Source organism: Saccostrea cucullata, unplaced genomic scaffold (assembly GCF_032062105.1).
Source record: "Saccostrea cucullata isolate Sc308-1 unplaced genomic scaffold, CSIRO_AGI_Scuc_v1 ctg2701, whole genome shotgun sequence".
Lineage (NCBI taxonomy): Eukaryota > Metazoa > Mollusca > Bivalvia > Ostreida > Ostreidae > Saccostrea > Saccostrea cuccullata.
In genome coordinates, this window is record NW_026940096.1 from 20,878 (window position 1) to 37,850 (window position 16,973).

The window sequence follows — 16,973 nt, forward strand, 5'->3', positions numbered from 1 at the left end:
GTGCACATTCCAAAAATGAAAACATTTAAGCAATTTTAATCTGATACTTTGAAATAGACCTACATAAAAAATTTAAACTAGTTCTTCTTCATGAAAATGTAATCAAAATCCAGCATCTGAAGCAAATTTGAGATTTTTCATCTCTTGATGCAACATTTGTGCAAGTTTGGTTTATACAATGTTATATAAGCCTTATATTTTACCCATAACTTTTACCTGGTCTATTTTTTTTCGAATTTTCAATTTTTGATGTTCATAAATAAGAAATGCTGAAAAACTTTAACCCATTCACTCAGAAAATGTAGGTCAGATTCAGCATCCGAAGCAAGCCTGGTAGTATGCATCCTTAGATGTATCATCCATGCAAGTTTGGTCGATAGGGCTTAAGTTAGATTTTCAACCTGTTTTTTTTCAGATTCAGCATCCGAAGCAAGCATGGTAGAATGCATCCGTAGATGTATCATCCATGCAAGTTTGGTCAACATAGGGCTTATAGTTACTTGGAAATGAAACCTGCACCAAAAACTTTCACTCAACCGGAAAATGTAGGTCAGATTCAGCATCCGAAGCAAGCCCGGTAGTATGCATCCTTAGATGTATCATCCATGCAAGTTTGGTCAACAAAGGGCTTATAGTTACTTGGAAATGAAACCTACACCAAAAACTTCAACCTGTTTCCAGTCCGAAGCAAATAGAAATTGAAATTATTCAACAAAGGGCTTATAGTTACTTGGAAATGAAACCTACACCAAAAACTTCATTCAACCGGAAAATGTAGGTCAGATTCAGCATCCGAAGCAAGCCCGGTAGTATGCATCCTTAGATGTATCATCCATGCAGGTTTGGTCAACAAAGGGCTTATAGTTACTTGGAAATGAAACCTACACCAAAAACTTTAACCTGTTCACTCAACCGGAAAATGTAGGTCAGATTCAGCATCCGAAGTAAGCCCGGTAGTATGCATCCTTAGATGTATCATCCATGCAAGTTTGGTCAACAAAGGGCTTATAGTTACTTGGAAATGAAACCTACACCAAAAACTTTAACCTGTTCACTCAACCGGAAAATGTAGGTCAGATTCAGCATCCGAAGCAAGCCCGGTAGTATGCATCCTTAGATGTACCATCCATGCAAGTTTGGTCAACATAGGGCTTATAGTTACTTGGAAATGAAACCCACACCAAAAACTGCACCAAAAATGTTAACCTGCTCCAAAAACATTAACCTTCATTTCTTTGCTGAAATTGCAGCATCTGAAATTTTGGTACAATGAAACACACTAGAACCATCTTCCATGCATGTCTAATCAATATAGGACATAGAAGTACTTTGCTCCAAAAAACTTAACCTAAGGGTAAAAAGCTCCCCCAACTTCGTTGAGGTGAGCTAAAAATACTTTTGGTTTTAAGGTAGTTTTACTTATATTTTTTAAAGGTTAAACTGAATTTTACCAATTTTTTTTTTCTTTCAATTTTTGATGTTCATAAATAAGGCTGAATTCTGATTTTTGAAGTCTCGCATGAATTCGATATTAAGAGATTTTTGTTTTTTTTTGTTGGGGGGGTGGGGGGGGGGGGGGTGGTATCGTTACAGAAGTTAAGCATTACGGTTGGAAGTTCATTTCCAGTAATAGAAATTGAAATTATTGGCATTAAATAAAATTCAGCAATATTCGATAGTATTATATCGTTAATTCTTAATTTTTTCTTTGTATTTTTTTTTATTTAAAAAAATTTTTTTCTTATATTTTGCAAAAATGATGAGTATGCTTTATAATATTCTCTTTCTCTCTCTTTCTTTATGTTCTTCCTTTCTTTCTTTTCTTTTCTTTTTTCTTTCTTTCTTTTTTTTTTATTTTTGAAAATGATGTGGACGTTTATGCGTACAAACGTACGCCTGGCTACGCACCTGGGTATAGTACTTGAAGCACTCAATATACTTTTACAATGCAACAAATCTGAATCATTGCGATGTGTATGTCTGCAGAAAAACTTCTATAAAGACATCAAATTTTCACATAAACCAACATTCCAGGTATCAAAAGTAAGATAAATACCATGTATTTTAACAAACACCAAAAACTTGTCGAAAATAAATCATTAGAACACTTAGAAGAGATCGGAATATTTTTATGTTGTCATTTTACTAGTTCCGGATACCCATAATAAACACTATAAAATGTTTGTTATCCATATTTTTCTTCAATGTAAATGTGACTGTTATTTAACCCCCATTTGAAAAGCAGGGGATATACAGTGATGGGGGGGGGGGGTCCATCCGTCTACCTGTCTGTACGTCCATCTGTTACGCACTGAGGTACCCATCTCTTATTCGCAACTCCTCTTATACCACTGGATGAAATTTAATGAGACTTTCATAGACTCTTTGTTACAAAGTGCCACTGTACACCTTCTATTATACTTTTTGATCGGACACGTATATTAGTTTTTCCATAACAAAACATGGACACTCTCATTTTATCTATAATATTGAAGAATACCCATATCTTATCCGTGTTTTCTCTTATACCACTGCATTAAATTTAATGATACTCTTATAGATTCTTAATTACACAATGTCAGTGTGCACCTCTTATTTTTCTTTTTGATCTAACACTAAATTTGGGTCTTCCAGAGCAAAACATGGACTTTGCCATTATCATATGGGAGGCGGGGGATATCATTTAGGGAGCCCAGTTCTCACAGTACCTCTTATTTCTCTTTATCCTTTGGACATGTTGGAAATATCATTAACTTACTGGTATAAAGCAATTATTTTAACTTAACTCAGGCATGCCAATAAGTAATGTGGGGATGGATATTTTTAATTTAGGGTCGAATGGCATGGAAACAGCTAGGATATTCCGAACTCATCAAATGAGTACCTATGTTATCTTGTTAAATTAAAATTTTTTTCTGAAATGCTGAACTTTTATGAAACAATATTTATTTCCACAATTCATTGAACTACTTTAATTGGGAAACAACTTAGATTTTGAAATAATTCTTCGTATATTTATGGCACCTCCAAATCGGTTTCTTATTCGGAATTGGTCAAACAACTGTAAGTTCAACATTTTCCCAGTAATGAGTTGTGTTTATTTTCAATTTAAACAGAAGAATTTCAATGAGATAAATTAAAGAATATGGTAAAATATCAACTTCTGATCAAAACTGTAAACCAACTATTATTTGCATCTTTTATTTGTGATTTGTCAGTTTGAAATCATTCCATGATGAGGGTGATGTTTTTCTACTGAGAAAACATTCTCTACAAATACAAAGCTAGGATTCCTTAATTTCATACATTTGAGGACAAAATAAGAGAAAATGTGAGGCCATAACAAGGAAAAACAGAACCTCCTTGATGATATGATACATTTTGATTGGTTATTTTCAATTCACAATACATTTTTATAGAAGGAAACAAATTCAATGTTGTTTTTGCTTTAATTGTTTCACTGAATCTACTCACTTTATCTACATGCAAATTGACTAAGGCAATTGATTAGAATGAATTGAGTCAATTGACTGTTAAATATAAAAGATTATTTTACATGCTATCAGTCTTCAAAATTTTACCATGGTACGTTTTTAAAAATTATGTTGAGTAGCGTCGTTTTAACTATGCCAAACTGGACTGAATATGGTAACGATCCCGACCAAAAAATGAACTGAATCCAAAATGGAGATTTTGCACCATGTACCAAACCATGAAAAAACTGTTAATTGATACCATGATGAACTGCTTCACCCATATTGCTACTGCTCAGTTTCCAGCTTTTTTAGAGTACATTTATCATCAATCTTAAACAATACTGACAGTAAACAAAATATGCATCTTGTAAACTTTAAGTTGTCCTAGATTGCTTACTGGAACATAAGTTTGGCATGGGAGCATGTTCAATCCTTAAATTCTCCTTTATCTTATTTCCCCCCAAAAAACATGAAATATGTACATGTACAATTGTGTATAGTTAGCATATTCACATAATCAACTAAAAACAATGTCCTTGTAAAAATTAACAGCTGGATTTCAGTGGAATGTAACTTATGTAAGACAACCAACTGCAGCTAGTCATTTTCTCCATTTCTCTCTCCTGACAAACATTCCATGAAATTCCGATAACAAAAACCTTCACAAACAATACAACATATGGACCTCTATGTTTACATCCGCACTGTGATATTTTTCTGCTTTGAATTCATGAGAAAGGGAAGAATCATTACATAAGCACATGCAATTGTTAAGTTCTGGGATTAAGTATTTTTAACACATGAACATAACTTAGCCTAGCCCGGCACTCCTTCAAATGTTACTGTAATTTTCCGGTATATGCATGTTTAACTTACATGGTCCCTCTTGACACATTCAATGTAGGTTAGTACCATCAGAGTTTAAGAAAAATCAAATATTTCTATGTCATTTAGACTGATTTCTTACTTTTCTACCAGTCCTAAGCTAATTCATCAGTCCAAATAAATTCTTTTATTATATTTTCAACAGTGAAATACAAGTGATTTATTGAAAAGGAATATTATCCTATCACACTGTAAAAGGACATCAAGTGATATCCTGTCACACTGTGAAAGGATATCAAAATAAAGTAAAAATAATTTCTGGTCTTTCTTAACTACCGTATATACTCGCCTATAAGTCGGTTGTATTTTTTGACGTTATTTTGGTGGGATTTGCTATTGACTCGCTTATAAGTCGGTACAATTTCTTGAGCCAAAATCGGGTGACAATTTCAAGTAAATCCGTTTATGTTTTAACCTGCTTTCAATTAATATCTTTTGAAATGAAACTGATATTTAATCTTATATCAATAAACAAATAAGAGATGCTCACTTAAGATACCAAAAATCTATTATTTTATGTTAATTTTTGTACTTTATGTATAATCTAAGAATACATAAATTATCATATATATATGCAGACATTTTCTTTGATAATTGTAAGAAATCCCAGCATCCAGAAAAATACCGATCTCTTTATGACTCGCCTATTAAGTCGGACATAGAGTTTAAGACCAAAATTTAACTCCCAAAAAATCGACTTATAGGCGAGTATATACAGTAAGAAAGATTGTATCTAAACCATCTTGATAAAGACTAAAACTACCGAGATAATTGATTGATTGTATAATGTTTAACGTCCCTCTTGAGAATTTTTCACTCATATGGAGGTGCCATCACTTGCCGGTGGAAAGCTGAAAATTTTGACCCATGCTCAGCACTAAGGGCCTTTGAGTAGTGAGGGATTTTTTTTTGTGCCAGCACCTACTGCGACACGGGGCCTCGGTTTATACGGTTTCATCCGAAGGACTGGTCTCCATGTCCCACAGTGGGATTCAAACCCGCTACGTAAGGATCAACTCCTTACTTCGCAACAGCACATGCTCTAACCACTGCGCTATGCGGGTGAAAACAACCAAGTTCTTCCGAACGTATTCCTAAAAACCACTTTACAAAGTTTTTAATCTCACAATATTGCTTTGATATGATATCTCAACCACTATGACGTCACATGGTCAAAGCCTACAACAAAATGTGAAAGAAAAGACAAAGGATAAAGGAAATCAAAAGAAAGTGTTATAAATTAAGAGAATTCAATATTTTGTAGTTGGATATAGAATTCATTTCACTTGTGAGATAAGATTTTTTTTTTATATATTTCAGTCCCAATGACAAAACATTGAATATCCTCTATGTTATCATTTAAACCTTAAAATGTTGGTTCACATTGTCTTTATTTCTCTTTGATGCAGTTAAGTTGGTTTAGGATCACATAAGAATCCCACAATTATTCTTCAAATACAATTACAGCCAGTGCATTGTAAACTCTTTAGGTAAATGCAACAAAAGTACACCAAGAATGTATTACTTATTACATGTACAATGACGTCTGAGAGAGTTTTTGTCCAATGAAATGAATTCTCTCAGGTGTAATTATACTAGGTATTAAATGTACATTTTGGTACATTTTTATATTTTTTATTAAGCACTCCTGTTGCCTTTACCTAAGTATTTTTTCAATGCATTGTCCATAAGTGCCTGTGCAATAAACAAAAGTTCTTTTCTGAACAAATAGACGATTGCTCAAATGGAACCCAACATTATAAAATGAATTGAGATTATTACTTGACATTTTACTTACTTGACATACCGGTACTTTAACAATTGTCAATAATGCATGCTTCTTGCATATGAAAAAAAAATTAGCTTCAGTTCTCCACCTGCTTTTTATTAAAAATTAGAACCAATTCATTCGTTATATTTTTAAGGTCTTCCGTTTCCAACGGAAGACCTTATTGTTTTCGTTCGGTTTCTTTTTCCCTATTATTCTTTTTTTTTCTTACCGATTTTTGTGCACGCGAGATCTCGGAAAAGACTCGCCCGATTTTCACGAAACTTTCAGATCTGATAGATATTGGTCTGAACCTTATTGGAAATTTTTTATACGTACGACGTCACTTCCAGTCATAAGATATGGACGATTTACCAATTTTTAGAGGGTCAGCTTGTCCGGGCAATCACTTGAAAACGAATGAAGATATTGCCTTGAGATTTTCAGTCAAGGTAGAGGAAGGATTGCTAAATTGCTTTTTTGAGTCTATATCTTTCCAACACAAAAGGCCATGAAGCTCGCCTGAGCTGAAAAATAGGCTCAGAAATCTCTCCCAAAATTTAACACGTTTTCTCTGATATCTTTATACCTGTCAATAATTTGTTAAGAGATATATAACAAAAGTTGTGCAGAATTATATTTTCTTTAATTTGATATAAAGAAAACGGGTGTTACCCCTCAAATGAAGGGCAAAGAGGGGCCAAAAGACTTCCATTTATAACTTTCATCAATTTTTTGTTATAAATAACTGAAGCAAAAATGTTTATCCTAACAATCTGCATCAATGCATTGTAAAATTTGGATAATATGTTATGTAATTAGGGGCCCTTAGGGGCCAAAATGCTCAATCTTGGATTCTTTATATCTCTAAAAGGGAAAATATTTTGATTAGCGGTATCGAATAAAGGATACTCAGAGTCGTCTTTTAAACATTATACAACCATTCTATGTATGCAAAAATATCCCATTAAGGATATAAAGGGCTGGCCGCTAAATTTGTCTATCCTCGTAAAGAAATGTCTGGATAGTTGTTGAACAAAAAAATCATTAAATTAAAAAATTTATCATTGGATAGGAAGAAAGGGTCTGACCCCTCAAATAAGGGGCCCTTAGGGGCCAAAAGACTTTCATCCATTACTACATTTTTAAAATAATTTTTTAGAAAGTAAAAGAATTTATTCAAAGGAGAGACGTCTTGATATCATTATGATCTAACAAAGATCATAGTCAAAATCATATCTTATCAAAAAATCGGACGGAAGACCTACTCGTTGCTCGCAACGAGATCTCATCTAGTTTTATTTCTATTTGGCCAAATGATATTCATAAAAGTCAGTCAATCGCAATGGAGTTTATTTTATTAGGTCTAAACATGCTAAATAAAAATAAAATAATTAATATTAATTCTGAAGAGAAGAAGGAGCTGAAAGAATTTGAAGCTGTTCATGTAGATGCTCACTTTATATCAGGGCTCAAAGCTACGAATAATTAACCTGGAATATGCAAGTTAAATTTCAATTTTGGGAGTAAAATTCAAATCACTTGTCATTCCACGGGCTGGCCAACTTTACTCAACCAGGTCTCTCAAAATTTCTTACAATGGGTTCAAAATCCAGTCAAAATAGTCATGAGGCAGGATTTAACATTTTTTTTTTTTTTTAACAATACTAAACCAGTAAAGTTACTTGATTCCAGACTTGTGGAAATCCATTGGTCCTGTTGGCAAGGCTGGTAAAAATTTGTCTGGACCAAGTAAATGTCGGTCTAAATACTGTAGAAGTACTATTTTCCACGGGGTCATAATTCCACAGAATCTCTATTTCTCCTTAGTCCGCGGGTAGAAAATTACATGGATTTCTTGATCTCTCACTATATTCCTTACACATATTTTGAGTATGATGGGACAAATTTCCGCGGAGAAATTGTGACTGTAAATTAATACCACACGGAAAAAAAGAACTTGTACAGTACTGTAAACCAACTTTTATTCGCTACAACTTTATTTCGCAATTTATCAGGGGGAAACTAATCCGTGACTATAAATTTTCGCGATCAAGCTTATTTAGGTTCTCTTGATAATAGACATATAGACTTTAAGATGATGAGGCTCTCGCGAATTTCGCGAAAATTACTCACACGCGAATAAAAGTTGGTTTACAGTAACCATTTTAAAAAAACAAGTAAGATACACATTTTTAAAAGATCAGGATCGTGGTGCGCAGTGGGAGGTCATGAGGACAGCAGAGATGGCTGCATGGTGCTGTTTGTTGATTCAATTGACATAAAACATGATGTCATTTATGCCTTTGATTAAAGACTTTCTACTCCTAAGAATAGAAACTTGTGAGATTGAATGCTTATTGAAAATCATAACGTGCAATTTGGTAAGTTATTTATTTTCTTAATAATAGCATCAAAATAAGGTACATGTATCTGGTCCGACAAAACTTTGTCCAATCTGACAGAACATTTGACTTTGTCAGACTAAATGTATGATAGTGATTTCAAAATATGGACAAGCCCATAATTTTTACTAGCCCTGACGATAAAATCATTAGCCTTGACGAAACTTGCAAGTTTCCTTCTTAAAATCAAGAATTTCAATGAGGTAACTTTTGAAACCCTATTTAATAAAGACTTTGTCTTTTGTGTGTGTCAATATTTTGATAGAATGTTTAGTCCCAGCTTTTTGGGTTGGATTCATCTAGTCATTTTAGTATTATATAATAACCTTTTGGTATAAATATTTACTAGCACTGCATATTTGACTTGGTCAATTTCAAAACTGTCGCACACCAACTATAAAGTTGACCAGACCATATCTATGTAATACATACAAGTTTACCTATTTAATAAGACCTGCTTGTATATCACATCATAACATGCAATGTATAATTCAAATATGCTTTAAATGACAAATATGACTTGGGGCTCTGAACATCCTGAATAAGGTATGTCAAGTAAAATATCCAAAAATACTCTCAATCAATTTATAAAGTCGAGTGTCATACTCATACGTGAAGGGATTACAAAATTATCCTATTTGAAAATGGGCATGACACTTTATCATTAATGATTATTTCTACGTAATATGTGCATCATTTTATCAAACACTATATATGCAATAAATATTTGAAAATCAAAGTCATTCAGGTTAATGATTTATAAATTTTTACCATTTTTTTTTTTTTTTGCTTGTATCAACCTTCTGTGTATTCCTAGTGAAAAATTTATTATTCATAAGAGCGAGAAAGCGTTTCTAAACAATACAGTTTACTCTTAAAACATGACAGTCGTTCATTGAGTAAAATACTAAATGTTAACAGGAGGCTATTCTATCTGATTCTGAAGGACTGTTCCTGATTATGAAAATTACTTTTCACCAGTCAGATCTCTCTAAACCAATCCTTTTCTAGTGTCAAGGTCATTTCAATAGTTGGCGTCTAACCCAGTGTTTAAGCAAAGGGCTAAACAAATCCCAAATTACAATGTTTAAGATTAAATATTGATAACATCACATGTATGGTGTTATTGAATATTTACTTTATGGTGAACATGTTGCATTAAAAAGATATTGAAATAATGCACACATGCATGTGTAATACACAAGACAAAGTGTCATATTGTGAAATTCTAGAAGTAGTTCCGAGGTAAATCGGTCATAAAATTACATGTAGCGATCAGCAGGGAAATTTGGTGGGTAAATGTAACCGTATCAGTCACTAAAACCACAATGAAGCCGTGAAATACTAAACAGGACGTGACGTTTTACACCATTCATACCTATTTATGAATGAAGCTAGTGGCATTATAATAGGTGACCCAATCTACTGAAAAGATATGTCAGCGTTATTTGTCCATCAAATAATCACATGGACTTTAAATATTGTTAAAATACTCCTTGATCAATCAGATTTGCAAAATTTTGTCCAAATTCGTTCAGTTTCATCAGTAACCCAGGCTCCATCTTCCATAGTCACATACAGCACATTTTTAAGGCCACAGAGACACGAAATAAAATATTTATGGCCTCAGAACGCGGAAAAATTGTATACTTACTTTTGGACCGACACCTCCGTCATGTTAAAATGTCCATTTTAATATATATCCTCTACATTTTCCTGAATTAAGCCGAACTCTTCGTTATCAGACAGGAAATGCACATCGCTTAATTACTCCCTCACCATTGCGCGCAAGAATATAGTATCCAAATTATAATTTGTTTGCACTCTTAAAACGGTGTAAAGTAACTCAGATTCTCTCCAAAAATGTTATAAATCGAATGTTGAAAGCTTTCACAATAGAAATAATAATTATCAATCCCATGCGATTATTTTTTCACAATGCTGCTGCTGAAATGCAAAATGGCGACTCGGCGAAGTAAAGATAGTTGAAGGAAAGTGGAACTACTTTACGAAATAAATATCTTACATGATGGAGAGTGCATATTTACACTAATTTTCTGCAATTATCACTGCATGTTTGTGAATATTTAGATACAGAGAAATATTTTACTATTTTAGTTTTAAAGTATTTGATGTTACAAGATTTACATTGATATTTCTTATGTAAATTATGTGAAGGGCTGTCTGACCAATGAAATTGAAGCTGTCAATCATTTTAATATTTATGAATCAAATTCTGATTTCTTCTTTGTGGGAAGTGCTTATGACGTCACATTCAACGATGGAGACACGCCCACTTTGTAAATCGTTAATTAGAAGTTGACTAGACTCGAAACATTCATAATAAACTGAGAACGACATATTTAACAATATAAGCAAATAAGAATGCATAAAAAAGGATTCCGATCATTAAAATAATTTTCATAATTTTAAAAGTTTTTAATTTGATATCTGCTACCCTCCCCCCTTCATGATGGTCTTGTCGCATGCAACTTGCCAATACATTTTTTTAAATTCTTGCCAGTCAAGATATTATACGTTTTTTTAAGTAAATATAAGGATAAAAGAGAATTGATAATATCAATAAACACAGACCGGATGTTATATATATGAAGTCAATTCCCTTCAGTTCTTACGTACGTCATCTACCCACCCCTTGCTCAGTTGATAAGAACTTCATTATATCTCATACCAAACTACTGTGGGAATTTATGACCTAAATCGTAACAAGTTTACCTGGTACTTACATCACACCTTTTTGTCAAAATAGTATGCTTGAGTTTTTCGATTATTATAAAATTCCATTAGACTACACCAAAGAATGGGGGGTAACATTTTTTTAATGAATAGAATCACTGCATGGGATATATGTAGGCTGTATTTTATTTTAAATCATTTACTGTTTTTTGGTGATGACGTCCATAGTCGTAGCCGGCGTTTGATTGATGTAGAAACCTGGAAATGACCATATTTGAGAGGAAATGGACCAGCTGAATTTAGTGAGTTATAATCTACCCTACTACACTCCAAAACAACGTATGAAGAGAGCATTATCTCAGAGTTATTAATAAATCAGTTATCTACATGAAAATATTTAAACTCTGCAAAATGAAATAATTTAAAACATATGATGCACATATCTAGTAGCCCCCCCCTTTCAACCTGGGTTTGAGTTTTCAATGCAATATGCAGGGATTGCAGGTGAACATTTTTCGCTTGTTTTTAGAAAGTATTATTTAATACATGTAATGGAAGGATACAATTAATGGAATTTACTGCCTTAATTGGGTTGACTGCGTTGATTATTGTGAAAATTAAAATCAACATACATGTAATTTTTAACTTTTATATCAACTGTTGCCAACTGTGACTGCAGTGTATTACATGCAAATATTTCAAGACGATTTATTTCATCAAATTGTAATTCGTGATGAGCACTGGCGTATTTAAGGGGGGGGGGGCTAAAATTTTCAAAGTATGATATGACTAATGTTAATAATGCCACATTTTGGTACATAATTAACCAAAACCACTGTTATTGTGCCTGGTTTTACTCTTTCAAATACACGAAAACCCAGGAGCTTCCTGGGGCTTCGCCCCCTGGGACCCCACCGTTCAAAGTATGATATGACAAGTATGTCAGACAATAATGCCGTACTTGGTATATAACTAACCAATACCACTATTGGTAAGTAAGTAAATCGTTTATTATAGTGGCATATGTTTTAATACAATACAATGAGAAACATTCAATGCAATTAATATTCAAACACCCGGACCTATATGTCACTTTTAACAAAAATAATTGAAAAATATGCAATATTATTGTGCCTGGTTTTACTCTTAAAATACACAAAAATCCAGGAGCTTCCGGGGGCCTTGCCCCCTTGGCCCCCACCTGGATCCACTGGGGGCCTCAAGGCGGCCCCCAGACCCCTTGCCTCAACAAAGTTATCCACGCCCCCCCCCCTTAATCAAAATCATGTATCCCCCCATGATGAGTACACATGGCGGGCCCGTAGGAAGCAATTTCGGGGGGGGGGGGGCAGTCATATAAAACAAAAAAAAATGTCCCTTTTATTTAGGGGGCACGAGCACATAGTAGCTACACTTGTTTTCTTTAGTATACTATATGTCAGCAAAATTGATTGGGGCACCCCCAACCGGCCACCCCACCCCGTGCCCCGGTTCCTACGGCCATGTATGGACAAAATTATATCGTGTGGTGTCTAGATTGGCCATTTCAAAATGCAAACATTTACCTTTTTTTATTTAAATGTAGTATCGAAAAAATACCTATAATATTTTGAAATACCCCAAATTAGTAAGATATATTGAAAGTTTTTTTTTAAGTGTATTTAATTTCAATATATATTTCACCCTTTTTATAACACTTTTATTGGTCCCTTCTTAAGAGGAACTTTTACTTTATCATAATGTTAAAACTAAATTTATATTTTACTGTGATACTCTTAATTCTGCTATAGTTCATACATAAATTATATCAAAATAAAAGCAATTCACTTACTTCACTTTGCCGCCTGAATTAAATATACATTTATGCATATTGCGCAATGGAAACCCCAGTCGGCCCCCATAACCCTCTTCTTATGATTATTGCAGAGGAAATGATATGAGTTGTAAATAAATAAAGTATTATCATTGCTTTTTTATTTTTGCATAATTGTCTGTCTGTCTGTCATAGATCGTGTCCAGGTCATATTTAAAAACAGTTTCAAACTTAGTTTAAAGTTTTGCTCATAATCTATACAGGTACACGACTGTACCTATGAATGGCATAATCCTGAAATAAGGTTATATCTCAAAAGTCAAGGCCAATGATCGATAAAAACTATCTGAAATAAGTATTGCATGTATGAAATTAAAGGGATCCAGGAACTGCATGGAAATCCTTTCAACTGAAGAGGCAGATTGAGGGGGCGTGGCTTGTGCATCTTCGGATGAAAATTACGTGAATTTCATATGTAGATGCAAAACAGTTCACAGTGCAGCATTGCATTGAATATTAGTACTTTTTAACATTAAAGTATTTTTTTTAAAAATGTAAAAGCTGAATTGAACAGATGGCTTCTTAATCTTGCACAAAAGTTGACGATTTGTCTCCCAATCGAAGAATTCCATCTGATTGGTGTCTTTGTTTCTCTCCCAGGATATATCTCCACCCACTACATGCTGTTGGAGGACTGCAATTTTTGTACTCGGTCAAGTGACGTGGTCTTCTCCGGAATGGAACCAGTATTTGAACCCTCGATGTAAGAATCTGCTTTAAAGTGCTTTATTCTGCGACTCTAGAACGAAGAGAGACTTTATTTGAAGCAATACGACAGACTAGCTACTCATATTTTGAATTTAAAGGGGAGGGGAGAGGGTATGTGATAGTTTTAAAGCGAAGAGGAGGGGAGATGTGATAGTTTAAAAGGGAAGAGAAGAGTAGATGTGATAGTTTAAAAAGGAAGCGGAGAGGGAATGTGATAGTTTAAAAGGGAAGAGGAGAGTGGATGTGATAGTTTAAAAGCGAAGAGGAGAGGGGATGTGATATTAAGAAGGGAAGAGGAGAGGGGATGTAATAGCTTAAAAGGGAAGAGGAGACTGGATGTGATAGTTTAAAAGCAAAGAGGAAAGGGGATGTGATATTAAGAAGGGAAGAGGAGAGGGGAAATGATATTAAGAAGGGAAGAGGAGAGGGGATGTGATAGTTTAAACGGGAAGTGGAGAGGGGATGTGATATTAAGAAGGGAAGAGGAGAGGGGATGTGATGGTTTAAAAGGGAACAGGAGAGGGGATGTGATAGTTTAAAAGGGAACAGGAGAGGGGATGTGATAGTTTAAATGGAAAGTGGAGAGGGGATGTGATAGTTTAAATGGGAAGTGGAGAGGGGATGTGATAGTTTAAACGGGAAGTGGAGAGGGGATGTAATATTAAGAAGGGAAGAGAAAAGGAGGAGGTAAAATTATGAGGGGAAGTGGAAAGAGAATGTGATATTTCGATAGAAAGAGGAAAGACGCTGTGATATTTAATAGGAAAAAGGAAAGGGGTGCGATATATTGTAGGGGGAAGGAAAGGTGATGTGATATTTAGAAGGGAAGAGGAAAGGGAATGAGATAAGGGGGATGTGATATTTAGAAGGGAAGATGAGCGGTGGATGTGATATTTAGAAGGAAAAGGGAAAAGGGGTGTGATATTTAGAAGGAAAGATGAAAGGGGATGATATAATTAGAAGAAAAGGGGGAAGGGGATGTGATATTTAGAAGGAAAAATGAGCTGTGGATGTGATATCTAGAAAGAAAGGGGAAAGGGGATGTGATATTTAGAAGAAAAGATGAAAGGGGATGAGATATTTTGAAGGGAAAATGAGAGGGGATGTGATATTTTGAAGGGGGAGGAGAGATATTTAGAAGAGAAGAGGGGATATGATATTTAGAAGGATAGATGAGAGGGGGTGTGATATTAGAAGGGGGAAGGAGAGGGGTGTAATATTTAGAAGAGAAGAGAGGATAGGGGATGTGATATTTAAAACGGCAAATGAGAAGGGGTGTGATATTTAGAAGAGAAGAAGGGATATGGCATATTTAGAACAAAGATGAAAGGGGGTTTGATCATGTGATATTTAGAAAAAGAGAGGGAACGTTATCATTCATATATAGCTCTGACATAAACAATTGGTCGATAGTTGTCTATCTGACAACCTAGCGCCTTCAAAAAATCAGAATAGTCGGTTGAATTTACAAGAAGCATGTTAATTTTATTTTTGAATTAGTGTAGATCCTTGCTAATGCAAAAAATGTATGGGAGCCCTTTTTTCTGAGAAAACAACAATGAAAAGTAAGATAAAAATTTTCAAAAGTTAGGATAACATGTGTTTGTGATAGACAGACAGACTGACGGAAGGATTGACTGACAAACTGACAGATGAATAAGACTGCTTTTTCAAAAGCGGTGGAACAAAAATATGAAGAAAAAATAGAAGGACAAGAATTTCAAAGTCGTCTATTGGTACCTTCGATATACACCTAAATTATGCAACAAAAGGAGCAGCAGTCAAGGACTTTTCCCTCTTTTCTTCTTCACATTTTTATAGTCGATGCTTTAGACACTATATATTGTTCACGATGGATATAAATCTGTCGAAAAAATCTTTAAGTAACTGTTCTTTATAAAGAAATTCGCTGACATCAAGATTGCATAACAGTTCTTATTGCAAGACTATGGCCCATTTGAATATTAAGTCATATTTGCTGTGGCCTTCAACTTGGTATTTAGATATATCGGATATATAATTAACGATAGTTACTTCCATTCATATGTCGACTCGATATATCCCAGTGAACTAAAAGTCTTGAAAGCAAACAAACAACAGAGTCTGACACATCTGATATTAACAGAAAAAAGATGTCTATGGTAATCTAACAACAAACCTGTCTGGAAAAAAATTTTGATGACTTCAATTTTTTTTCACAATGTCAACCTCCCTTATTCATATACATGTACCATCATCACCTGCATATAAGTTTATGTCTCCCAAAAGAGTATGTTCTACGTACAAGTATTTTCTAAAATGAGGCAAGCTAATGACAAACAAGTTGATGAGACACGTTTGTCATCATTCTCATTAATAAAAAAAGTCCTTTCTGGTTAATCTTTATGGTTGATACAGTGTCCATGTTAGCAATTACAATATATCATTAAGTTGAATGCTGACTGACACTTTTCAATAATCATAAGACCAATATTTCTTTCCAATATTTAGACACTGAATTGTCTGGGGATTTTTCCGTCTGCCCAATCATGACAAGGGGACAAATGGCGACTGTGAACGGTAAAAATGAGATATTTACTCCTCCATGGCAGCTGATCCCATCTCTAATGTTTTTAGAGATACCCGCTCTGCTCCCATTTTGTATTGCTTCAATAGACTTTGACCTTGATAATATATAAATATTGCATGTAGTTGAGTGTAACATTGAAAATTTTACCTTTTAGCCATTTAATGTTTCAGTGAAAATTTTCAATGTTACACTCAACTACATGCTATATTTATTATATTATACTGAATGTTTTATACAAATACATATAACAGTGAACCGTGCGCGCATAAGCATTTTTTACCTCGTTAAGCAATGTTGCTACGCTGGAGGGCGTGGCTTTATTATTCAGCGGGTAGTAGTGTTTTTTAACAAATGTTTCTCGGCCAATCAGATTCAACTAATTTACATGAAAGTATAATACTGTTTATTATCTCCGTATTTTACCTTTTAGTCATTTAATGTTTCAGTTGGATTAGTTGTTCTTGAGTAAATATATGTTGATATAATAATCACTGATAAAATTTGAGAATTTTTCTCAACGCAAAACCTCTAATATTTGTATAATCATTTTATTTCCATTTTCCCCAGAAATCATCAACTTTAAAGTCTAGCC

The 16,973-nt window shown here is 34.0% G+C and overlaps 1 protein-coding gene across 1 annotated transcript in view; it reads right to left on the minus strand.

Annotated features, from left to right (window-relative positions):
• Nucleotides 1–10,516, minus strand: part of LOC134254768 (sprouty-related, EVH1 domain-containing protein 2-like) — a 28,976-nt gene extending 18,460 nt beyond the window's left edge. Inside the window, exon 1 of the mRNA XM_062737293.1 lies at nucleotides 10,189–10,516. Coding sequence (XP_062593277.1) covers nucleotides 10,189–10,211 — 23 coding nt within the window. The 5' untranslated portion in view covers nucleotides 10,212–10,516. The remainder of the gene's footprint in view (nucleotides 1–10,188) is intronic.
• Nucleotides 10,517–16,973: the final 6,457 nt, after the last annotated feature.